The sequence below is a fragment of the Pteropus medius genome, unplaced genomic scaffold, assembly GCF_902729225.1.
Source record: "Pteropus medius unplaced genomic scaffold, Ma_sr-lr_union100, whole genome shotgun sequence".
Taxonomy (NCBI): domain Eukaryota; kingdom Metazoa; phylum Chordata; class Mammalia; order Chiroptera; family Pteropodidae; genus Pteropus; species Pteropus medius.
The window spans coordinates 7,696,044-7,722,482 of record NW_024354500.1 but is presented as its reverse complement, the minus strand read 5'-3'; the positions used below and the strand labels follow the sequence as shown (position 1 = coordinate 7,722,482).

At 39.9% G+C, this 26,439-nt stretch overlaps 1 protein-coding gene across 1 annotated transcript in view; it reads left to right on the top strand.

Annotated features, from left to right (window-relative positions):
- ANKRD6 (ankyrin repeat domain 6) overlaps positions 1 to 26,439 on the top strand; it is a 173,578-nt gene that overhangs the window by 103,495 nt on the left and 43,644 nt on the right. The window contains exon 2 of the mRNA XM_039853070.1: positions 2,192 to 2,450. Coding sequence (XP_039709004.1) covers positions 2,331 to 2,450 — 120 coding nt within the window. The 5' untranslated portion in view covers positions 2,192 to 2,330. The remainder of the gene's footprint in view (positions 1 to 2,191; positions 2,451 to 26,439) is intronic.

The following is a 26,439-nucleotide window of genomic DNA, read 5'->3' as shown; positions in this document are numbered from 1 at the left end:
CACAGGCCAGTTGACCCACGCATCTGTTGCCGGGGAGACTGGGCAGTACTGCTGGTCTGGGAGCTCATAACCTTAGTTGATGGTGTGCACTGAGGTTGCAGCAAGGTCTCTATCCCTAGCTATGGAATGGAATGAGCAAAATCTTAGCCATGATGACAATATTTGTATGAACCTGGCCATTGTACTTGAGACATTCAAATACCCGTTGCAGGAAGGATTTGGAGATGGGAAGGTCGCAGTTTAGGCCCAGAGCACAGAGCTAACAAATGAGTAGATGGAGAAGGGTGTGGTTCTGGGAGGGAGATCATTCAGGAAGCTATGGCTAATATTCTGTATTTTCCTACCATTTGGGCCTGGAGCTGCTTTTGCAGTGTTAGGGCAAACAGAGCCGAAGCTCAGTATAATTGGTTTGAAGGTACCACACATTCTCTGAATAAAGAGAGACGATGTGTCCTACATTTATAAAAACAAACCACTTCCAAACAGGGGGACAGTCTGGCAACATAAAGCCCAAATTACAGTCTTTCAGTAAGTGCCACTCTGGTGATTTCCAAAGGCTTTTCCAGCTCATTTCTCTCTGTTTTGAGTCTCTACTTTATTCTTTATCGGCTCATTCATTCAACAAAGATTTCTGGCACATTCCAGGGATCTCTGACTATGGCTAACGGAGGCGTTTCCGCCTTGGCACGTAACCCTTCTCTAGGTGTCCTGTGCTTCTAGTGAGCCTGGTGACCAGAGCAGGATGGCTTGTGAGGGCTCCTTCTCTCTGTTTCTCTCTGTTGCGACTATTAACCTGCATTTTGGGTATTTTGGACAACAAAGAAAATGATAATTCATAGGTTTGAGAGAGAAGAATTCTTTCTGAAGTTATAATTCTTCACATTTGGCCAATGCTTTCACATAATAAAACACTACAGTCCTCTTGTTATGTCTGTGTTAGGTCTGAGCATTTAACCACAACCTCCCAGAGCGCCTGACGAAACGCTCACCATGTCTCCTGGATGTCATGGTGAACGGGAGGTACAGCATGGTACAGTCATGTCATGGCCTGACTCCTTAATCTTTAGAGATTAAAAGGATCATTGGGTTTAGGCCTGGAAGCAACTATAAGAGATGTGTGCATGTTTTGGGCCTTCAAAATTAGAATGAGAGGTAGAGTCTGGGATAAAGAATAGTGTTCTTTTAGCACAGTATTTTCTTTCCTTTTGCATATTGGTATTTTTAATAAGTATGTTTTAAAACTCAAAGTAGACCTCACTTCCTTGCTGTCCTAGCAGGAGTGGATCAGATCCTTAAGCATTCCTATTGCCCAAAGAACCGATTACCTTTGAAATAATTACAACTGGTTTTCCTTTGGTGTAATGGTGGCCCAGGGCTACTGAGAGGAGTCTGTGTTTAACATTCTATTCATTTGGCCATTTGGTGCAAAGAACAGCTTAAGTTTACCACTGGTTCATACCTCTAGGGGTATTAACTGCTCTGAGGGGCCTATAGGTGGTTTAGTAGGCCATTTATTTCCCTCTTGTTAAGCAGGGAAGCTACACTACCAGCCCCTCCTTGCTGTGCTATGCCCTGGCATCCATGTGTCTAGCATCCGTGGGTTGTGCCCAGCTTCCCATCTGTTCCAGAACTCGGGAAACTGCACTTATTTGCAGTGAGAAAAGGATGGAGAAAGAGAAGTGCAGTAAAGGCTGGGACAAAATCCCAAGGGGAGAACCCACTCCTCAGGGTCTCTGGGGTGTGATCCAGGGGCACCTAATCTGCCAGAAGAATCAGCATGTTAGCCGTGATGGACCCAGAGAACGTGGCTCAGAAAGCCCTTCGTGATCACACATAGTACAGCCACTTGCCCAAGGTGGGTTTGGAAACCAGGTGATATTTAGGGGATTCTATCAGGCCTCTGCTGCCCCACACAGAAATGCAGAGCAGACCTCGCAGTTCTGGCCATAGTCCTCTGGAGAATCCAGAATCCCCTGAGGCGGGGAGAAATGAGGGAGGTTGGCACGTGCTGCTGCCTTCCACTTGTAAGTTCAGGGGTTTTGCTGTGCACAGTGTCTTTCTTGCTGTCCTATCTCGCCCTGCTCCCCTCCCCTGCCATCAGGATTCATCGGAATGCCCTAAAATCAAGAGAAGGGGTGTGGCCGGCCTTGGCTGAGTGGCACTGATGTAAGCTTTGTTTTGTAACTCCTAGGTCTTGAAGATGGCATAGTAATAAGGCATCTTCCAATGATCACGAGCACCTGTACCCGTGGGTGCCCGGGCCAGTGGCATCGTGTGGAGCTGAAGGGACGTGTCTGCTCCTGTCCGGAAACCTCTCTCTCTCCTAATTCATGAGCCAGCAGGATGCGGTCGCTGCACTTTCAGAACGACTTCTCATAGCTGCGTACAAAGGCCAAGCGGAGAATGTGGTTCAGCTCATCAACAAGGGTGCCAAGGTAGCAGTTACCAAGGTAACAAGAGGGGAAAAAATGCTTTAGCTATCCCTGGGAAAAAGCATACCTCTTAACCGTTGTCTACAAAACTGTTATGTTCGGTACACAGCTTTCAAAGAATTGGCTTTTTTTCCCCCCCAGTGATTGAGGCTTGGGGAAAAGGAAGGGGGATTGAAAATGCTTTCGTTGAGATCTTTCAAATGGAGTAACTTGTAATTAGCATTTGACAGTCTTTAAAATCACAGTGTGGCTTTTTCTCACCTACTTCTTCGGCCAAATGGACAAGAGAGCTCTCTGAAGAAGGTAGGACACAAAAGCTTATTAGGTAGAGTAATTAATTGTGCCATAATCACGTTAGACAGACCTCCTGGGGAGGTGGACCACCCTGTGGATGGGGCAGCCCTCTGCTATGCAGAACCTCATTGTCTCCGACTGTACAAGGGCCGAAGGGTAGTTTTGTAGCAAAGTTGAGTATAGACTCTGCACAGTTAAGTGACACGTTTAAATACATAGACAAAATAATGCCAATGGCAAACATTCACCTAGCAGTTAGTATTGCTCTAAGCACTTTACAGTCCTCTAGAAGACATTCTCTTTTCATCTCCACTTTAGAGATGAGGAAACTGAGGCACAGGAGGACTTAAGTAGCTTGCCCAGGGTCCCTCAGCTGCTGAGTAGCAGAACTGCAACTTGTACCCACTGAGCGGCTGCACAGCCTACCCTCCAGACCACCCCAGAGAGAGCTGTGGAGAGAGGCAAAGTTTAATTTTTAAATAGTAACGTTTGATAACTTCTGGCCTCCTATGGCAAAGATTGGCTCACTCACATTTTTAGTTACTCATACGTAGTCTCTATTTCGTATTTCCAGTGTGTGCTCTTTCCAGCACTTCCAAGCAATTAACTCAATGCTGACACTATCTACCAGGAGAAAGCATCAGATTTCATAGGTTTAAGGGTTCAGTCCCACAAGACTGCCCCGGCCCCTTCCGATGCCAACCGCAAGTCCAGGTTGTCACCTTTGCTTCTGACTAACTGGCTGTAAATCACGGTCCCAAGACCCCCTCCTTGGGTTGGATTAATTTATTAGAGCAGCTTACAGAAAACATTTTGCTTACCAGACTACTGATTTAGTACAAAAGGATATAACTCAAGAACTGCCAGATGGAGGGATGCGTAGGGCAGGGTGTGGAGAAAGGGCACAGAGCTTCCATGATCTCTGAGCACACCACCCTCTAAGCACCTCCATGAGTTCACCAACCCAGACGTTCTCTGAACCTGTCCTTTGGTTTTTTTATGAAGGTTTCATCACATAGACATGATTGACTAAACATTGGCCATTAGCGATTGATTCACCCTCCAGTCTCTCTCTTATCCCTGAAACTGAAAGTTTCAGCCCTCAAAGTATGGTTGGTTTCCTTGGCAACCATCCCCCATCCTTAAATGCTTTCCAAAAGTTACCTCATTATCATAAATGCAGGTGTAGCTGAAAGGGGTTTGTTGTGAATAACATATTTCTCTCACTTTTTGGCTCTGGAGCTATTTCAAGAACTGATGACAAAAGAGCAACTAAACAGAAGATGCTCCTGTTGCTCTTATCACTGAGGGAATTCCCAGGGTTCAGAGAGCTGTAAGCCAGGAAGGAGACTAAGAGCAAATATGTGTTTCTTCTTATAAATCAAAATATTACAATGGTGGTCTCTAAAGAGAGAAAGTCTAAGGCCTAACAGTATTCTACACATATGTGGTGACTAGGTTGCTAGGTTGTATGGAATTTAGGGTAACAGGAAGCTTAACTCAGACCCCTGTGTGACCTACCCACAGTGCTTCAGGGCCCCGTAGTCACAAATAAGAGAATGGTGGGAGAATGTAGTTAGGGCGCATGCTCACCCATTTTAACTCTGCTATCTTTGTTAATTACACAGTTGCTTAACTTCTTATCTGTAAAAAGAGGATTTAATACCAACTTTTCAGGATTGTTATAATAATAACTTATTAAAGTACATCATTTACGATCTCCAAGTTCTTTTTTAAAAATAGATTTCATCATTTGCTTTTTAAAAAACTGCTTTATTGAGGTATAACTTAATGTGCCAGAAAAATTCATCTGTTTTAAATATAAAATTCAATGATTTTTAATGTATTTACAGAGTTGTGCACCCATCACCATATTCAAATTTTATCTGTCACCCCAATAAGAAATTATTCCCCATTCCTACTCTCAGCTGTCATTCCCCATTCCTACTCCCAGCTCCTGGCAACCATTAGTCTGCTTTCTGTCTGTATAAATTTCCCTTTGCTGGGCATTTCATATAAATGGAATCATACACTGTGTGGTCTTCTGTGGCAGGCATTTTTCACTTAGCCTAATGTTTTCAAGGTTCATCTATGTTGTAGTCAATACTTCATTCTTTTTTACTGCAGTATAGTATTGCACTGTATAGGTATACCACATTTTGTTTATCCAGTCATCAGTTGATGAACATTTTGGGTTGTTTCCAGTTTAGAACTATTATGAACATTGCTGCTATGAACATTAGTGTACAGTTTTTGTGTGGACGTATGTTTTCATTTCTCTGGATAGATACCAAGGAGTGAAATTACTAGGTCCCATGGTAAATCTATGTTTAACATTTTAATGAACTGCCAGGCCGTATTCCAGAATGGTTGCACAATTGTACAGTGATAAATGAGGGTGCCAGTTTCTCTATAGCCTCATCAGTGCTCGTTATTGTCTATCTTTTTTAAAACACAGTTTGCTTTTTAATAGTTATTTTTATCAAAATAATGTATGCACATAGAAGCTTTAAAAGTGTAAGTTTAAATACTGCTGAAGGAGTCTGGGGTCTCTCCCAGAGCAGGGAGACCTGTCTTCTCAGTGTGTCTGGGCCAAAGCCTCCATGAAGGGCAGGACTTGACACAAAGGCAACTCTGAAGCTGTAGTTTGTGTGGAACCCATCCTCAAGGTCCATCTGTCCCCACTGGTCTGCGGATGACTGAAAAAAAAGGGAGAAGATTCAAACTCAAAGAATCAGGAAGAAAGTGGGATATTACTACTGACAATAAAGATTAAAAAGGAATTCATTGAATGATTATTGTATGCCAAAAATTAGATAACTGAGATGAAATGGACAAAGATCTTAAAAGGCACAAACTACTGAAAATAACTCAAGAGTTAAAGGAAAATTGGAATAGAACTGTGTCGATGTAAGAAACAGCCAAACCTATAGAGAATTTTTATGAGTTTATCTAAGCCAAACTGATGGCAGTTGCCAGGAAGCAAAATCTCAAAGGATTGAGAAATGCTCCAGAGCATGGCAGTTCTGCAGCTTGTATATTAGAACAAAAGGAGGAGGTGTAAGGAGGGTGACATGAAGTCCATTGGTGGTAGATTAAGGGCACGGGAGAAGGCAAAGCAGGGAAATCTCTGGGATTGGATACAAAAGCAAAATAGAGAAACACATACTTTTGTTACATTGGTGAGTACAGGCTAGGTAATAAATAACATTTACAGCACATAGAGAGGGTATGCAGGAACAAGGTAACAGTGAGGGGTTCTGTGGCCTCTGTGCTCTGGTGCAGCAGTTGTGCCCTGAGGGGCCTGGAAAAGATGATTACTCTGACATTTCAAAGGTATGTTATCTTAGATGCCGAAAGATAGTAGAAGGCTTGCTTAAGGTAAAGATTGACCTTCATCAAAGAAGCTACAGGTGTAGGGTGTGACTACCTGCAATGACCCACTTTTGGTTGGGAATTTTTATGTTCAGACCATCCTGTGTGGTTACTTTTGGTCTCTGAGTCTGTCAGGCCCACCATGTTGGCCTCTCCAGAGCTTGTCAGGTTTAGTACATGACCCCTTTTTCATCCACAACTATAAAAAGTGAAATGGTTGAATTAGTAAACCTCAAACCACTCACAGAGTAAGCCTAGGCCCAGATGGCTTCAGTTCTCCAGAATTCTGTAAAGAAAGTTAGTACGGATTCTTCATATTCTTTAAAAAATAGAATGGAGACAACCGTTTACACTCATTTTCTGAGCCCAGTACTACTCTGATTCCAAAACTGCCATTATCAAAGAAAAAACCTAACACACCTGTTTCTATGTGATTATGGATGCAAAACCCAAACAAATACTAGCAAACATGATGCAGCAAAATGTACAAAGAATTATACACCATGAGCAAATGGGATTTATTCAAGGAATGAAAAGTTGTGTTAACATCTCAAAATGAGATCAGTAGAGTAAAAAGCAAAAATGGCAAGATCATCCTGATACAGTCAAAGAAAATAGTTAACAAAATCCAATACCCTTTCAGAATTAAAATACTCAGCACACGCAGAATAGGAGAAAGTCTCCAAACTTCATTATGAGCATTTGTGGAATCCCACAGCTAATATTATATTTAATGGTGAAAGATTGAATGCTTTTCCCTGAGGTTAAGGAACAAATTATGTCTATTCTTGTTATTTCTATTCGACAGTTTACTGGACATGTTAGCTAGAACCTTTAGTCAAGAAAATAAATAAAATGTGTACAGATTGGTTATGAAGATATAAAACTATCTTTACTTCCAGATAAGGTACCTTGTGTATAGAAATCTCTAAGGATCTCACTTAAAAAAAAAAACACACACTATTGGAACTAATAATTGAATTTGGCAAGGTTGTAGGATTCAAGATTGAAATATAAAAATCAATTGTATTTCTGTATACTTGGAATGAACAACCTGATAATAAAATTAAGAAAAGGAATGCATTTACAATAGAATCAAAAGGAATAAAATATTTAAATTAAAAAAAGTATAAAACATATTCCAAAAACTATCAGCCATTGTCAAAAGAAATGAATAAATGAATAGAAAAGCATCCCAATTTCATGGATCAGAAGACTTCGCATTGTCAAAATGGCACCGCTCCACAGTGATCTAGACATTCAGTGTAACACCTATTCTTGATTCCAGCTGTAATCTTTATAGAAATTGGCAAGCAGTGTCATAAATTTATGTGGGATTGCAAATGAACCAGAATTATCAAACCATTCTTGAAAATGTAAACAAGGTAGAAGGACTAATATTAATTCATTTCAAAACTATGTACAAACCAAAGGGAATTAAGATAGTGTACTGAAACAAGGATACACGTACAGAGCTATGGAATAGATTGGTACTTGAGAAATAAACCCATACGTCTGTGATCAACTGATATTTGAAAAAGGTACCAGGAATGGGTTAAGAACATGTTTTCATATATATTTTTTTCATAAATGGGTGCTAGGCCAACTATATAACTACATGTAAAAGAAACAGGTTATACTGTATACATCATACCACATACCATAATTTACCAGAAAAAGATCAAAGACCTAAACAGCAGACAAAACTACAACAAACTTAGGTCAAACATAGGAAAATTTTCCTGACCTTAGATTTGGCAAAAATATCGTTAGAGATGACACAAAGAGCAATAATGGGAAAAAGACAAGTAATTTAGACTTCATGTAATTAATGACTTTTGTGCCTCAAAGGCCACCATCTAGAAAGTGAAAACACCCATTGAAACCCCTGTGCACTATTTCTGGGAATAAAAAATAGTGTTGTTGGTATGAAAAACAACATGGCTGTTGATCAAAAAATTAAGAACTGCGTTACCATATCATCTAGCAATTCCACTTCTGGGTAATACCCTAAAGAATTGAAAACCAGGACTCAAACAGATACAGTGTCTTCTCATGTTCATATTAGCATTATTCAATACAATAGCTAAAAGGTGGAAGTAACCCAAATGTTCATCAATAGATGCAGGGATCAAAATATTTGGCACAAACATACAATGGAATATTGTTCAGCTTTAAAAAGAAAGCAAATTCTGACACATGCTACAATATGATTGAACTTTTAGGACATTATGCTAAGTGAAATCAGCCTGTCAAAAAAGGCCAAACACTGTGTGGTCACTTGTTCGAGGTACCCAGAATAGTCAAATTCACAGAGACGGAAAGTAGAATGGTTGTTGCCAGGAGCTGGGGTGAGAAGTGATAAGAAGTTGTGTCTAATGGGATAGAGTTTGACTTTTACAAGATGAAATTGCAAAATGAGCTAGATTTTGGTTTTACGGTGTCAATGTCCTTCTCCCTCCTGAATGACACACTTATAAATGTTGAAAATGTAAATTTTATTGTGCATAGATATTACCACAGTTAGAAGTCAAGATTTTAAAGCAAGAGAATGAAAACAACCCACAGAATAACTTTGCAAATATATCTGATAAGAAACTTGTCTCGAAAATATCTAAGACCTCTTATAACTTAAAGAAAGTCAAACAACTCAATTTAAAAATAGCAGAGGATTAAATATATTTTTCCCAAAGAAAACAGAGAAATGGTCAAGAGCACTTGAAAAAATGCTGTACATAATTAATCATCAACAAAATGCTAAAGCGATACGAAGTCATCAATCAAAACCCCAAAGAGATACCATTTCACAACCACTAGGATAGCTAGAGTCAAAAAGTGGGATAATAACAAATGTTGCTGAGGACATATGGAGATATATGAACCCCCATACATGGATGGTGCGATATAAAATCATGTCGCCACTATGAAAAACCATCTGGGATTTTCTCAAATTTGAATTACAGTATGATCTGTCAATTCCATCACAGGTATATACGCAAGAAAAATAAAAGCACATGTTGGAACAAAAGCTTATACATGAAGTTTATAGCAAAAATATTCAGAGTAGCCAAAAAGTGGAAATAAACCAAATGTACATTAACTGATAAATAGATAATAACACACTTATTATCTATCCAGAGGAATATTATTCGGCCATAAAAATAAATGAAGTATTGGCACACGCTACAACATGACGTCTTTGAAAAAATTTTGCCATGTCAAGAAAGTCAATCACAAAAACCATAGAGTAAAATTCTTTCACAAGAAGCCAGGAACAGGGAAAGCTGCATAGACAAAAAAATAAATTCAGGATTGACGGGCTGGTGATTAGAGGAGGAAGATGGGAAATTTGGGAGTTATAGAAAAAAGGTAGAGGGATGGATTTCTTTCTTTCTTTCTTTCTTTCTTTCTTTCTTTCTTTCTTTCTTTCTTTCTTTCTTTCTTTCTTTCTTTCTTTCTTTCTTCTATCTATTTATTTATTTATTTTCGAAGTGATGAAAAAGTTCGAGAATTGATTGTGGTGATGATTGCACATATATGTGAATATACTGAAAACCATTGAATTGTACACTTTATACACCTTAATGTATACATAGTATGGATTACATCTCAACAAAAGGTGTTCATATTAAAAAAAAAATACTGCTGAAAGACTTTTAACAAAAATAGCTGTCTCCTGGCTTACCCCCAATTTACTCCCCTAGAGAAACTTTCAAATCTTTTAGCTGTTTCCCCCCAGCATTTAGTTTCATATTTCTAATGAATGTGCATATACTACTAATTTGACTAATCAGTTTAATTTTTAATTTTAAAACAATATAGATATTTTAATTCTTGTGTTGCACATATACATAAGGCAAAGCATCAAATATGTTTACCTACGTTTGCCTTTCATTTCTGATTTTCTTTAGGCAACCACTTTCAACTCTTTTTGGTCAATTCTTTTAGTGTTTACATCTGTAAAAGACATCACAATATTGCTAAATCTCAATTTTTCCATTTCAGGCATTATTTATTGATGTAACAATATGAAAACCGATGATTTAAGACTTATCATTCTTTCTCTTCCCTGATCTCTAACACATGCATTGCTACCTTTTCCAGTATAGTTGTTATAACTTAGATGACATCAGCATTCGGTCTTTACATAAATTAACCAATTTATGCCATTCATAGATGACCTATGTAGTATGTGCTATCATTACGTTTCCTTTTTTGCAGTAATGTGTTTTCCCTGATGTTAGTAATTGTCTTGTGCTTGTTTCTTTGGTTTTGTCTATGCCTGTCACTAATCATTTCCAGTTGTGTAATCTTTCTGGATGTTCAGAGTGTTAGGTAGTCTCTCTATTGATTCTCCTTGAAGTAGATGTTCCCTGGATCCCCCTCCTCTGCTTCAGTCTGGATTAGTGACCCTTAGACTCTCTGACAGCTGTCTGGGGATCGCCCTTTACCCTTCTCTTAGGGATTCCCCTTGGCACTTTTCTATATGTTGATTTTCTGTTTTCTAGACCCCAATGTCTTTCTCTTTCTTGGTTTACTCCTTTGTTATATTCTCTAGTACAGTGCTTGCCCAAGAGAACTTTCTGGAATGGCGAAATGTCCTGTATCTGTGCTGTCTAATTAGGTAGCAACACATGGCTATGGAGTACTTGAAATGCGGCTAGTGTGACTGAAGAACTGAATTTTAAATTTAATTTTAGTTAAAATTTAAATGCCACATATGGCAGTTGGCTACCATATTGAATAGCACAGCTCTGATGTCTTCCTGAGAATTGAACCCTGGTCATTTGGTTCCAGAATCCTCGCTCTTAACTACCATATTTCTTTCACCTGTGTGGTTTATAATTTTAGATTGTAAACTTCCTGTGGGCTGCTGCTTATTAGAACATCTTCCTTGGCATCTGCCACATAGTAGGTAGAATCTGCAAGTATTTTACTGACTAGGACCTCATACGCCCAGCTACTTTAATAAAGCGGTATCCCAATAATGATATTGTACATGTGTATAACATTTTACACTCTTCAAATTATTTTCACATATGTGTTGCTTATCCCCAGAACCCTGTGAGATATACATATACAGCTTTTCGTTTTAGATTTGTGAGGATATGGATGCCCCAACAGGGAAGAGCCTTATGCAAGCTAGGCATGGCAGAGCTAGGTCCAGAACCAGAATCTCCGGACTCCTGTGCAGATGTCCTCTCGGTTTTATAAGGGGCCTCAGATGAGGGCAGCTTCTTCTGTCCTCATGGGGATTTTACTTAGTAGCTAATAATATGTGGCTGTGGTACCTTATGCACCAACGGGGGTGGCGTTGTCATGCACAGAGCAAGTAATCAGAGATAATGGGGTTGGGAACAGGGAACTGGTATAGGAACTACACATAAAAAATTTTAATTTGTTTTAAGAGAAAGGCTCACTAAGAATTCTGATTGTCCATTTGCGTAATTTTTGTATTAAGACCAGTTATTTTCATGTGTATTGACCCACACATTTTCAGTTAGAACACATTCAATTAGGACGAGTAATCTGACGAGGACACTGTGTATCTTGAGAAGTCAGACATACCCCTGGAGTAAATATCCTGGCTGTTAGAGATGGAAATTCAGGATCTCCCAGTAATTTGTCTCCTGACCCTCTCACTTCTCTGCCACTGCTCTCACCAAAGTCACCCATTATTTCACTCATCCGGCAGGTATTAATTGCACACCTGCTTTGTGCCAGTGAATAATACAGGGGGAAAATGTCTTAGCCCTTGTGGAACTTGTGTTCTGCTGGGAAGACTGACTATGATTTGAGTCTTGCCTGCCCTTCCTTCCCCAAAGCTCTTCTTGGCTCCTCGATGCTCCAAATCCTGGTTTGCTTATCCAAAGGCGCCTGCTCCATCTCCTTTTGCTCTCCCTCCCTCTAAAGCTGGCTTTCGTCAGGGTTCTGAGCCCTTATTTGCTCTCACTCTGCACACCTACTGCTGAGCGTACCACCTCCCGCTGTCACCATGCTGCCCTGTCCAGTTTGGCTCTATCACCTGACCCGCATGTAGAGCTGCCTTCATTGGCATCTTTATCTGAATGATCCACAGGTACTTCACAGATACTTCAAATCTAAATGCCCAAGACTAAAAATGAATATGCCCTTCCTGAAATCTAATTCTCTTCTCATGTACTCTATTAATGGATAGCACCCCCATTTGCACAGTCCCTCAAGTAGAAGTCCAAAGCCATCCTTCCTTCTTTGACTTCTCCACATCCCTCCACTTACACATCTTTCAATGACCCAGTGCAGCTCATTCTGCCTCCTCATTTTCTCTACTCTGTGCCTTTCTAAGTGCCCTCATGGGTACGTCTTAAGATATTTGATACTAAAACAGAAAAATGAGACTTTTCTTTGCAAGAAATCCTTAGTTTTATAAGAACCAGGCTTTGGTTTGATATGAATATATGCTTTTCACAGTCACCTCACATTTTAATAATATATCTTCGCATACATGAGCTTAATATTATTACCTCCATACCATTAGGTATTTTGCCATCTGGTTAAACCCTCTGCACGGCTCCTTAATGCCAAGCATACAACTTTTTATTTTATTTAATTAATTAATTAATTTAAATTAAGTTTATTTATTTATTTTTTATGGTGACATTGGTTAACAAAATCCAATAAGTTTCAGCTGTATACTTTAACAGTAAGGCATATATATATATATATATATATTTACACTGTGTGTTCACCTCCTATATAGTTAGATTTCTTTCTGTCACCGCATATTTGACCCCTTATACCCCATCTACCTCCCCGCTCCTCCCTTGACCATACGGCTGGAGTCGAGAGCTTCTAGGAACCACAGGTAGAGTATATTTTCATTGAACTTTTAGGAAGCTGGCCCTTGGGATGTTTCAGTGCAGCTTTTGTTTTCTCCAAAAGCAACCAGACAAAGGTTATTTAATGCAGCTTTAGTTAAGAAGAAAAGCGAAGGTTCATTCATAAAATTAATGTTGATCAAATCTCTATTGACAATATACCATTGCCCCCTGAGTAATGACATAGAGATTTAGATTATTTAGAACTACAGACCATGGCCTCAAGGAGCTTGATCATAGAGAGTGCACCGCAGAGTGGGCAGGTAGAAAACTCAAGAGGTGGCAACATGGGGAACACGTTGTGGAGGTTGGGAAGGAGGTGGGGAGGCAAGAAAATAAAAGGGAACTGAAGACCATATACAAACTTGCACAGTGTCATGTATATCTAATTTATGTAAATTTATACATTTGCATACACATTTATGCACAAAGAAATTGGGGGAGTGAAACTTATATTGACGAGTTATATCCATTGATAAATGCAAAAAGCAAGTAGCAAGTGTTGGATACAGTATGATATATTTTGGTTAATAAACAAATCCACTTCTGAGCAAACATACGCTTATATTTGTGCGAGCAAGAAGAACTGTGTAGAAAATATGAAACTGCTAACATTGGTTACCTGGTGGGAAAGATGATTAGCTTTGCTTTCATAAATTTTTCCATTGTATTGTTCCACTTAGTAAAATAAGCATATATTACTTTAGTAATTTGCCAAACATAAAATGAAGTTTAAGAAAATATATTGAGTGCCTATTCCAGCACTGGGCCAGTGCTCTGCATGTACTATCTCATTGGAATTCTCACAACAGCTCTAAGAAGCCTGTGTTCTGATCTCTGCAATAACAGTAATTAAAGGGAGGTGCTGAGCAGGAAGTAACTGGACCAAGGCCAGTTAAGTGGGAGGTGGTAGACTTGGGAGGGAACCAGCCCTGTGTGACTCTGAAGCCTACACTGAGGACAACACCTAATCTGTCTCTCCAACTAGCACAACCCCCTACCACTCTTTCCTGCTCCTCCCCCCTCAGTGCACACAGAGAAAGAGGCTGTCCTGTGGAGGGACTATTTTCCTCCCCTCATCTCCCACCTTACCACATGCACGCCGTTCCCAGAGTTTTGTAACAACTTCAGAAATTTTCAGCAACGAGGCAATGAGGTATAGAGGGTATGAACATGGATACGGAAGCCAGACTGCCCTGGGTTCAAATGCCAGCATATTTACCAACTCCATGACCTTGGGGAAGTTACTTAATCTCTGTGTGCCTCATATCTTCATCTCTAAAATGAGGATTAAATAATAGTAGCTACCTCATTGGATTATTTAAGCACTAACTGAATCAATATGTGCAAAGTACTTAGAACAGTACTTAGCACATAGTAGGTGTTGGATGTGGTAGCCATTATGAGGAGGAGATCTTGATAATTCAACAACCACTGCCTCTTAGTCTGAGAGTCGTGGTCCAAGTACCAGGCAGGAGGTCCTGAGTAGAGGACACAAGGCCATTCAGTGTCCTCATCTGAAAAATCAGGATAGTTCCAACCTTGTGGGATTGCTATGAAGATTAAATGAGATGACAACTGTTTAGCATAGCATTTAGCATTTAATAGTGACTACTATAGGCTTTCTTGGTAGAAACTGAGCAGATTCTAAAATTTATATGAAAATGCAAAGGATCCAGAATAATCAAAGAAGTTTCAAAGAACAAAGTTAAAGGACTTTTGCCACTTGATTTCTGGACTTACTCTAAAACCATAGTAATCGAGACAGGGTGTTATAGGTGTAAAGATAGACAATTGGATCAAGAGAACAGAATAGGAAGTTCTCAAATAGACCTATGTATATATATATATATATGATCAATTGATTTTTGACAAAGGTGCTGAGGCAATTTAATGGAGGAAAGAATAGTGTTTTCAATAAATGATGCTAGAACAATTAGACATATATATGCAAAAAAGTGAATGTATTGTACCACATATAAGTGTTAACTCAAAATGGATCATAGACCTAAATGTAGGGACTAAAACTGTAAAAATTCTAGAAGAGGATAAAATCTTTGCGATCTTACATGATGTTTAATTTTACATTTCAACTTGTCTAGGCTACCATGCCCAGGTATTTGGCCAAACATTATTTTAGACATTTTCGTTAATGTATTTTTAAGAAGAGATTAACATTTAAATCAGTAGACTTTGAGTTAGGCAGATTATCTTCCATAATGTGGTGGGCCTTGTCCAGTCAGTTGAAGGTCTTAAGAGAAAAAGACGGATGTCCTGGGAGGAAAAGAGGATTCTGACCCCAGACTGCCTTTGGGCTTGAGCTGTGACATCAGCTCTTCCCTGCGTCTCTAGCCTGCCAACCTACCCTGCAAACTTTGGACTTGTCAAGCTTCTATAATTGGCATGAGCCATTTCCTTAAAGTAAATCTCGTTCAACTCAAACAGCTGAATTGATAAACATATTGGGGAATACTATTCGGCAATAGGAAAGAATGAGCTAGAAGAAACAACATGAATGAATCTCAAAGCATTATGCATTTGAAGCCAGATCCAAAAGGTCACATACAATATGATGCCTTTTATACAGAAAATAGAAAATGGTTGCTAGGGGCCAGGGATGGTGGAAAGGGATTAACCTATAAAAAAGCAGGATGGAATTCTGGAGTGGGTGGGAGAATGAAAATCTTCTCTATTTTGCTTGTGGGAGTGGTTTTGTGTGATGTATATGTTTATCCAAACCCATCATATTCAATATTTTAAAGGGGAGAATTTTATTGAATATAAATTATACTTTGATTTTAAAAAATGTGTGTTCTGAATATAATAATTGTTATAGATAAGGAAATATACTTAAGGAGGTTCACTAACTTTGTTCCAGTCATTTACAGGTTGTTTTTGGTCCTGTAGAGCCTTCACATCATGTCTCCCCATTCTAGTGAATGACTATGCCCCAGTCCCAAGCGTGACATGTGATAGTATTTGCAGAAATGAAGAACATGCAGGGTTGGGAGATGTTTTCTGGCAGCTGCTCCCTAGAGAAGGCTGGAGTTAGTTAAATGATGTAAGTTTGGGGCCTCAAGAAACACAGCAGATGAGGCTCTGCATGCAGGTCCCTCCTGCTCCTACTACAGCCTGGGCTTCCTGCTCTTTTGCATCTGGGCAAACTTCCAGGAGCGTTTTCAGGGCCGGCCTCCCTGGGTATGTAGTGGGTGGGGAGCCGTGAAAACCAAGGATCTTTGTTTATCATTTGCCTTGTTGTTGATCCTGTAGGTATGTGTTTAATATTAGGACCTACTGGAATGGTCTGGGCCTACGCTCATGTCTGCCAGCTTGTTGGTCTGTAGTCCTCTCCTGAAAGCTGCCAGTCCCCACGAGTGGGCTGTGGGAGGAATACATGCCTATGAGGTTGCTGGTCAAGTGAAAATGTTCATTTGAGAGAATGTGTTCTGTGTAGTATGCTTCTTCCAGAAAACTCTATCCATTTGTTTAAAAAGACATTTAAAAAATCAAAAAATTTTGAACAGGTAATACGATCACATGGTTCTAATACAGAAAGTACAAAAGGTTAAGTCTCCTACCTGTCTCCCAACCACTCATTGTCTCCCTCCCTGAAGGCAATCTGTTTTACCTGTTTCTGGCATTTTTTTCCTGAGATAGTCCATGCATATATGTGCAAACAATGTGTCTCTCTGTTTCCTCACAAGTTGTTTTTATATAAGTTGTAGGATATGACATATACCCTTCTTCACTTTGCTTTATTCAAGAACCATACTTGGTTTAACCTATCTGCTATTGATGGACATTTCGATTATGTTAATCTTCCGTTCTTACAAATTATGCTGCAGTGACTAACCCTGAGGTCTTATTGCAGCGTGGTTATATCTGTGAGACAGATTTCTTTAAGTGGCACTGCTGGGTCAGGGCATGCATCCTTGTAATTTTGACAGCTGCAGAGCACAACTGCTCTGCATTAAGGTTGTGTCAGTGTATGCTCCTCCAGCAGAGTGAGAGAGGCCTGTGAGGACTGACCTTGAAGCACACTGTGACCAGTGGTATACTGGCCTCTCCTTCCTGACCGCTCCCTCCTCCCTCTTCTCCTTCCGAACTCATCCTGCCTTTCTAGCATTCTCTCCAGGAGCTTTATGCTATGGCTAATTTGACACCTATATTTAGCCTTTGTTCCTCTTTATTTCAACGTGGGTTCCAGAGAGTTTTCTCTTTCTCACCTGCTCTGGGTTGTATCTAGGGCCAGCTGCCTGGGAGAAAAGCAAGGGAGTGGCTGATGGGAGGGGAGTGGCTGATGGGAGGGGTGTGGCGGGTCCTCCACACCTTTCCTCCCTGCCCCACCCCCCACTCACAGCTGGAAAACAGGGTTTCCTCCCAAGGCAGCACTTACTCAGTAAGTACCCCGGTGTTTTCTCATCTCCAGGGTGAGGGCTGGAGCCTGCACAGTGCTGATGCCATCATCCCCTGGTCCTGCTCCCAGCTAGTAGATCTATAGTGGAGGTGCTGAGGATACACAGTTACGTGTCAGGTCAAACAGAAAATCAGCTTTTTGTTCTACAGTAACTAAAAGCATTGCCCTGTGGGAAGAAAATCTCAACTGGGTAAATTTAGGCCTTTGTAGCTTATCTTCAGAAATCATCAAGGAAATTTGACATATTGTTGTGACCGAAATAACCAGGCCCAACTCGAGTGCTCTAGTCCAAGAGACAGTTTATTAGCCGGCGGCTGTCCTTGCAAAGGAGCAGCCCCGAGACGCAGGGGCACAAAGGGTTTAAGCCCTCGATCCCATCCCCCACATCCTTAATCTTTACACAAAAGACTATATCTCCTCCATTCATTAACTGATAACTAAGAGGTGGGTAAGCAAGCAGGGGTACAGAAGCAGAATGTGTCATTGTTAAAATATTTTGTACCTATAGGCAGTGATCCGGCCAGTAAATCCCTTTAGTTAATAAATTTTTAGCAGATAACTAACTAGAAGTGAGACATGGCGGTTAGCACGTACCATGTCTTATCCTTAACCTATTGTTTCTAAAGGTGAGGTCACTACAATATGGTGGTAATTCTGAGCAAGAGCTATAAAATAAACACATATTAAGATTTTATTTAACTAACCAGTTAGCAAGGGAACCAGTAAGATGTTACAACTGCTTTAAAGGAGAATTCAAATAATCACAAATATGTTGGCCATCAGGAAAGTGGAAATAAATAGCTTATTAAATGTAAAATTGGGCAATATACACTGAATCTCTACTGGACACAATTTAGTTGCATTACCCTCAGTGTTCTAAGACTTACGGAGTCATGAAATATCTCAAAGACATGAAGGGAAATGAGATAATCTGAAAGTGCATTGTGCATGAGACAGGACACTAGTCATCTCTCTCTCTCTGTTGTCTGTCTCTTACCCATTTTATTTTAAAATTTCTTTTTTTTTAAAGTTATTGTAAAACTACATAATACAAAATTTGCCATTTTGACCATGTATAAGTGTACAGTTAGTTCAGTAGCATTAAGTACGTTTACATTGTTGTGAAACCATCAGCAACATCCATCTCCAAAATTCTTTTCATCTTCTGAAACTCTGTACCCTTTAAACGCCCCGCCTTTTCCCCTCCCCTAGTCCATCCATAGCATCCACCATTCCACTTTCCTATGAATGTTACCCATTTTAAAAAAAATCTTTCCCAATTTTTCCTTAACAAGAGTAGAGGCAGCGAATCACATTTACGATCTTTGTGACCCTGGACAAGTTATTAGCCACCTTGATCCTGGATTTCCTCTCTGTAAAATCAGCATAGCAACACCTGCCTCAAGGATTTGTTGTGAGGATTAAATGAGGTAATCCATGCAGAGTGCTTAAGTACAGTGTAATAAAGATGTAGATGGAGCTCAATGGATGGTAGTTATTATTATCATAATTACTGTTTTCTCACTTGAGTTCATGCTCCTCAGAGGCACATTAGGTCAGGGGTCCTCAGCCTTGACTGCACCTGGGATCACCTGGAAAGGCTTAAAAATGCTGATGTCCAGGTCCCACACCTATAGGTTCCGATTTAATTGGTCTGGGGTGTAGCTTGGGCTTGGGAGTTTTCAGAGCTCTGGGTGACTCTAATGAGCAGCCAGGTGGAGAACTGCTCAGTGCTCCAGGTATTTCTCTTTGATGTCTCAGAGCCTGCGTGTGAGGTGGGACAACATTCTCTCTTGAGCAGGGCCAAGTCAGTGGTTACACATGTGGAAGTCTTGGCTCTTTGCAGAACACCATAAAATATTGATAACTCAAACTAGAAACAAATTTACTAGCAGGAAATACATGTCTGAAGTATGAGAAGATAGATGCCTGCTCTGATTATTGTGAGGTTTGCCTATGAGACAAAGCATGGAAAGTTATTGGGTCAATACTAGGAAAGTCTCAGTAGTGTTAACTCATTATGATGAGGGTGTTAATTAGGCAGGCAGCACTGTGACTGGGTGTTTTCTATTAAAGGCAGGGAGGCACCCCCAGGAGGTGCCTTTTCAAAGAAGGGGAGGTGGCCCCCAGAAGGAGACGGACAACGTAAGAACTGGTGTTGTCCGGGTCAGACATGAACCCCTGGCTGGGTCTGTGGGGAGGCATGTGGTAATTGGGGAGAGCAAGCCTCAAAACTTGGGATAGATCCTCAAAACTGACTCAAGCTTCTTAGGAGAGGCTGCTGAGGCTGCTTGGAATGGGAGTCCCAGAATTGGCCCTGAGTCTCTCAGCTGCTCTGTCCTACCCCTCACTGCCTCTGAAGAATTCTTGGGAGTGGTCCCTCGCTCTGCAGGGCCTCTTTTGTTTCCCTCTTGCCAGTGTTTACAGTGATGTTCAGTGGGGGTGGAGGCAGGACCCAATTGCCCCTCTTTCTCTAGCTCCGAGCAGGCCTGGTGGGTGTGTTGGCCCAGAGGCCCTGCCAACACCTGGCTGTTCAGTCAGCAAGTCGCCCACCATTCCCTGATCTCGTGGTCTGTGTGGTTGGCACTTTGTTGCCTGAGCAGTGTGCACTTAAATTTGAAACATCTAACTACATAGCTGAGTATGTTATAACGTAGATTACTGTGCTGGCAAACCCCCCCAGAGTCATATATTTAATAGGCCCTAACTACTCTAGAGGAGACATTGTAATGAGTGGCACAGCTGGGTATCAGCATTTTAAAATCCAAAATGCGGACCTGTATCTTTTCTGAAAGAAATGCCTTGGAGGATTACTAGTTTCCTTCCAAGCCAGTTATCGGCCTGTTGTAAGACTTCTGAAGCATCATCACCTGATCCACATTATTCTAGGAGTGCTGTGAATGAAGTCGCCAAAGAGGAAAGGACCTTTAAAAGCTTGTGAATTACCCACTGGGGCCTCTGCTCAGATGCCAGTGCAGATGGTCTGTTGGTGAATTCTCTGAGTCCCTTATTAGTTTCCTTTTTAAGCTATAATGATTTAGATTTCAGAAGATAAAGTAAGCCTGGAACTTGTTTGGAAACTGAAAATTCTTTCTCACAGTCCTGTCAGTTTGTTTCCAGTGAGAGTTGGCTGTTGTATATTTAGGTCGTTATAAACGAAAGATCTAGGGTAGATGAGTGAGTAGGTGGCAACTGCTTGGTTTTCTTTTAGCCTATGTTTTTGTCGAATTGAGCAATGTATAAATTAGACACCATGAGCAAGTGCAATTTATCCCGTTTGCAGCACTGGTTCAACATCAGTCAATGTAATCCCTCTATCAACAGCCGTTTTCGTCTTCTTGAGCTGCCATACAAAATACCATAGTCTGGGTGGCTTAAACAACAGGCATTTATTTCTTACAGTTCTGGAGGCTGGGAAGTCCAAGATCAGTGTGCCAGCAGATTTGTTCCCGTGAGGGCCCTCTTCCTGGCTTACAGACAGTGGTCTTCTCACTGTTCACAATGACGGAGAGAGTGAGAGCTCTGGTCTCTCTTCCTCTGTTCATAAGGACTCATCCCATCGTGGGTGTGTTACACTCATGACATCATTTAGCCCCGATTACTTCCCATAGGATTCCTGTCTCCAGATACTATCATGTTGGGGGTTAAAGCTTCAACATATGAATTTTGGGGACACAAACATTTTGTCTATAATGAAAGGTTGAATAAGAAAAATTATATGATCATGTCAACAGATGCAGAAAAAGCATTTGATGAAATTTAACACTCATTTGTGGTTAAAAGATACTCTCAGCAAACTAAGAATTGAGAACTTTCTCAACACGATAAAAGAGTATCTACAAAAAACCTACAGCTAATGTACTTAATGGTGGAAGACTGAATGCTTTCTTCTAAGGAATAAGACAAATATGTCTGCTTTTACCACTTGTATTCAATGTAGTGCTACAAATTCTAGCTACCGCAACAAGGCAAGAAGAAGTAAAAGTCATACGGATTGAAAAAGAAGAAATAACACTGTCCCTGTTTGTAGATGACCTGATTTTCTACATAGAAAATATCAAGGAATCTATTTAAAAAATTCCTAAAACAGGAGGGTTCAGCAAACTTGTAAGATATAAGACTAACACACAAAAATTAGTTGCATTGCTATATACTAACTCTGAATTTGTGGAGATGGAAATGAAAAACACGATACTGTTTATTTCCAAAGGAAAGGAAATACTTTGGTATAAATTTAACAAACTATGTACAGGATCTGAAAAATTACAAAATGCGGATGAAAGAAATCAAAGGAGGCCTAAATAACCGGAGATGCATACATATCGTGTTCATAGTTAGAAGACAGCATAGTAAAGATGATCATTCTCTCCAAATTGGTTTAGACGTTTAATGCAATTCCTACTAAAATCCCAGCAAAGATTTTCGCACATGTACACAAGCTATTCTAAAATGTATGTGGAAAGGCATAGATCCTAGAATAGCTAAAACAAAATAGAACGGGAGGAATCTTTGTACTTGATATTAAGGCGAACTATATAGTACAGTATTGGGGAGAGTGTATTAGTGAAGGGATTGACACAGATGAACAGAACAGAATAGAGAACCCAGAAATAGACCCACACAAATACGTCCAACTACTTTTTCTCAAAGGTGCAATAAAAACTAAAAAAACCCCTCAACAATCGATTTCGGAGCAATTGGATGTTCATAGGTTAAAAAAAATTAACTTCGACCTAGACCCACCACCTTATACAAAAATTAACTCAAAATGGGTCATGGCCTTAAATGTAAAATGTAAAATTATGAAACTTAAAATAAAAACATAAGAGAAAATCTCAGGCTCTAGGACTAGGCAAAAAGTTAGACTTGGCACCTAAAACATAATCCATAAAGGGAAAACTTGATAGATTAGATCTCATCAGAATTTGCTCTGTGAACAGCTGTTAAGAAGATGAAAAGACAGTCTGGGAGAAAGTATTTGCAAACCACATATTTGACAAAGGATTCATATCTAGAACATATAAAGAGCTTTCAAAATTTAACACTAAAATAACAAACAATTTTCCAATTAGAAAATGGGCAAAAGACATGAAGAGACATTTCACCAAAGAGCATGTATAGATGGCAAATAAGCAAATGAAAAAATGTTCAGCATCATTAAGCATTGGGTAAATGAAAATTAAAACCGCAATGAAATATCACTACATCTATCAGAATGGCTAAAATAAAAAAATAGTGACTACATTAAATGCTGACAAGGATGTGGAGAAACTGGATCGGTCATATATGTCACTGGTAGGAACAATAAATGATCACAGCCACTCTGGAAAATAGTTTGGCAGTTGTTTTTTTTTTTTAATAAAACTAAATATGCAACTACTGTATGACTCAGCAGTTGCACTCTTGGACATTTATCCAAGAGAAATGAAAACTTACAAAGAAATGTTTATAGCACCCTTATTTGCAATAGCCAAAGACTGAAAATGACCCAGCTGCCCTGCAATGAAGGGAGAGTTATATTATGGTATGTTATGCAGAACTATTCAGCAATAAAAAGGAACAAACTATTGACATATGCAAGGTTCCATGTATGTGACCTTGAGAAAATGAGAGAAATGGAAAACATTGGTGTTTCCTCAGGGGTTAGGGATGGGGGTGGGAGACAGGCGAGGGAGGGAGGTTGGATGTACCTGTAAAGGGGCAACAGGAGGGATCCTTGGTGATAGAATTGTCGCGTCTTGACTGTATCAGTGTCTAAATCCTGATTCTGATATTGTACTGTAGTTTTGCAAGACGTTATAATTGGAGAAAACTAAGCGAAGGATTATTTCTTAAAACTACATGTAAATCTAGTTACCTCTAAGTAAAAGGTTTAATTTCAAAAAATTACAAAGAGAAGGTAGGAATAACGAAATGCTTTAATTAAAAGCTATTTGTGTCCTAAGGGCCACAATTTACAGCCTCAGCCTAAGGCCAACCCAGGACAGGAGTCCCAGGTTCTTGGCGTTAGGCTTGTGCAGCTCTGCAACCAACATCTGTGCCTCCCTCTACCCCAGTCAGTGAAGTGGCACCACCCCAGAAGCCTGAATCCCTCTGGTTTTTCCATTAACTCGATTCTGGTAGTGTGTCTCTGGTGTTCTTATGCCCTGCGAAGCTTGTATCCCCCACCCTAACACCTTCATGCTTTGGAGTAATACTCTTTAAGTGCCCCATCTGGGCTATTCTGCTGTCAAGAAGGAGCAGTGATTATCCCTGGGAAAGTCTGTAGGACACGTGAGTGGGCACTGAGCTGGCAAGGGCAGTGACCTTGTTTATATCGCCTTTGAATTGACAGTATTTAGCCTGGCACTCAATCAATAAATGTTCGTCAAGTAAATTATACCTACACTGCTTTGACTGCAGAAGAAAATTCTTGAATGCACGTGCGGTAGTTCTTTCAGAATACAGATCTGTGCCGCAGAGAAAAGGGAGCTGCTTCTATTAAAGCAATCCCCAGAATCTACAAAGCTTTGGACCAGAATCTACAAAGCTTTCGGAGTGAAGGGGAGGTCAGACCAGCTTCCACTCTGTCCCTGGGCACTGGGCTTTCCCTGAGTGGCTTTCCCACTTTGCGGGCCACACCTGACCCCAGAGTGAACAGCTTCACTTTAAGACAGAGGAGGCTTTACCCTGAAGTTGATAGAGTTTTGGCTTCAGGGCCCTTCCTTGCCCTGGCCCCTTTCAATGCCCCTAACCTAATTTTGTAATCTTTATCTTAAGGAAAGACTCCAACATTGTATGTGTTTCAGGTCTCATGAAATTTGCATTTACCCTTGGATAAGTTTCCTTCCTGGAAGCAACCCCAGCTCTGGGTTCTCTTAGCATAACTGAGCTACACTGAAACTCTCCCAAATTCTAGATACTAAGAGTTACAAACAAGAAAGAGACAAAGATAATATAAGCATTAAAAAAGCAATGCAATACAAATATGAGTTTCTTCTCTAATAGCTAGCTTTGTCCCAGCACTTTCAAGCTCTGGGAGACAGCTGGGTTCCTCACCTCCCAGCACTGAGCCTTCATTCACATAGAGATGCCTTGTATTGGTTCATCACATAAAAACTGGTGATAACATGTGCTTTGAATTGACACCGCCCTAGTTCAAATATCATTGTACTGCTTAGCAGCTGTGTGTTTGAACAAGTTATTGCACCTCTATGGCTCAGTTTCCACATCTGTAAAATGGAGCAACAATGACAGCTACCTTAAAATTGCCAGGTTATGATGCAGTAATCCAAAATCTCAGACGCTTAAAAGTTTTTTTAAGGTTTATTTCTTGCTCATTTCGTATCTCCATTGCAGGTCAATGAGGTTGGGTGGGAGAGAGAGTCTCCACCCATCATGACTCTCACTTGGGACCAGAGTGATAGAGCCTCTGCCGTTTGGAATATTGTCTGTTGGTGCCAGTGTGGCAGTGGAAGGGAAGGTGGAAATTTGCCCATTGGCTCTAAAATGCTTCAGCCTTAAACTGATACATCACACACTCATTTAATTGGCCAGAGCAAGGTGTGTGGCAATACCTGCTTTCAGAGAGGTTGAGAAGTACTCTCCTCCCATACGCTTGGAAGCAAAGGGTGTGGGAACGGTCCAGTGTTTGTCACATGCATCTTAGGGTGATCGAGAAGACTCAATGATATAATGAAGTGCCTAGAAGATTGCTTGGTTTTGTAAGGGCTCAGTAAGTGTTAGCTGTTATTACTGGGAAACCTGAGACTCCAAGAATATGAAAACTTAAATAGAGGATTTTCTACTAAATTGTCAACTATAAAAGTTGACCCCACACGCAAAATAGATAAATTGGACTTCATAAAAACTAAAAATTTTTTGTGTATCACAGGATGCTATCGACAGAGTGAAAAGGCAACCCCACAGAATGGGAGAAAATATTTGCAAATCATATATCTGACAAAGGATTAATATCCAGAATATATAAAGAACTCTAACAACTCAACAAGAAAACAACTAAAATTTTAAAGTCAACGAAGGACTTGAATAGGTAATTCTCTAAAGATATACAAATGGTCAATAAGCACAGGACAGGATGTTCAACCTCACTAGTCATTAGGGGAATTTAAATCAAAATCAGGATGAGATACCACCTCAGACCTATAGGATGGCTATTATCAAATAGAACAAAACAAAACAGAAAATAACATATGTTGGCAAGGATATGAAGAAGTTGTAACCCTTATGCTTTGCTGGTGGGAATGTAAAATGATACAAACACTGTGAAAAATGATATGGTGGGTCCTCAAAAACTTAAACAGAATTTCCATGTATTACAGCAATTCCACTTCTAGGTATATACTCAAAAGAAGTGAAAGCAGAGATTTGAACAGATGTTTGCACAGCCATGTTCTATAGCATTATTTACAATAGCTGAAAGGTGGAAGCAACCAACATGTCCAATAACAGATTAATGGATAAGTAAAATATTGTGTATAGATAAAATGGTTATGCTGCAGTAACACACTTTTTCAGCCTTAAAATGACCTATATTACTCAGCCTTACAAAAGAATGAAATTCTGATACATGGTATAACATAGATGAACCTTGAAGATATTTTGCTAAGATATTTTGCTAAGAAATAAACCAGACACAAAAGGACAAGTATTGTATGATTCCACTTACATGAAGTATCTAGGATAGGCAAATTCATAGAGACAGAAGTAGAATAGAGGTTAGCAGGGGTCAAGAGGAAGCGGGGATAGGAAGTCATTGTTTAATGGGTACAGAGATTCTATATGGGATGATGTAAAAGTCTGGAAATGGATGGTGGTGATGGTTGCACAACATTGTGACTATACTTAATGCCACTGAATTGTACACTTAAAAATGGTTAAAATGGTAAATTTTATGTTTTGCATACTTTACTACAATAAATCATTCGGTCATAAAAATGACTGAAGGAGCAGAAAATTTAAATAGTCTGATGAGGAACATGAGTAAAGATGTAACCTTTAAAAAAGCACCAGGGCCAAATAGTTTCACAGCCCTTTTTCACATTTTAACAAAAACAACAACAAA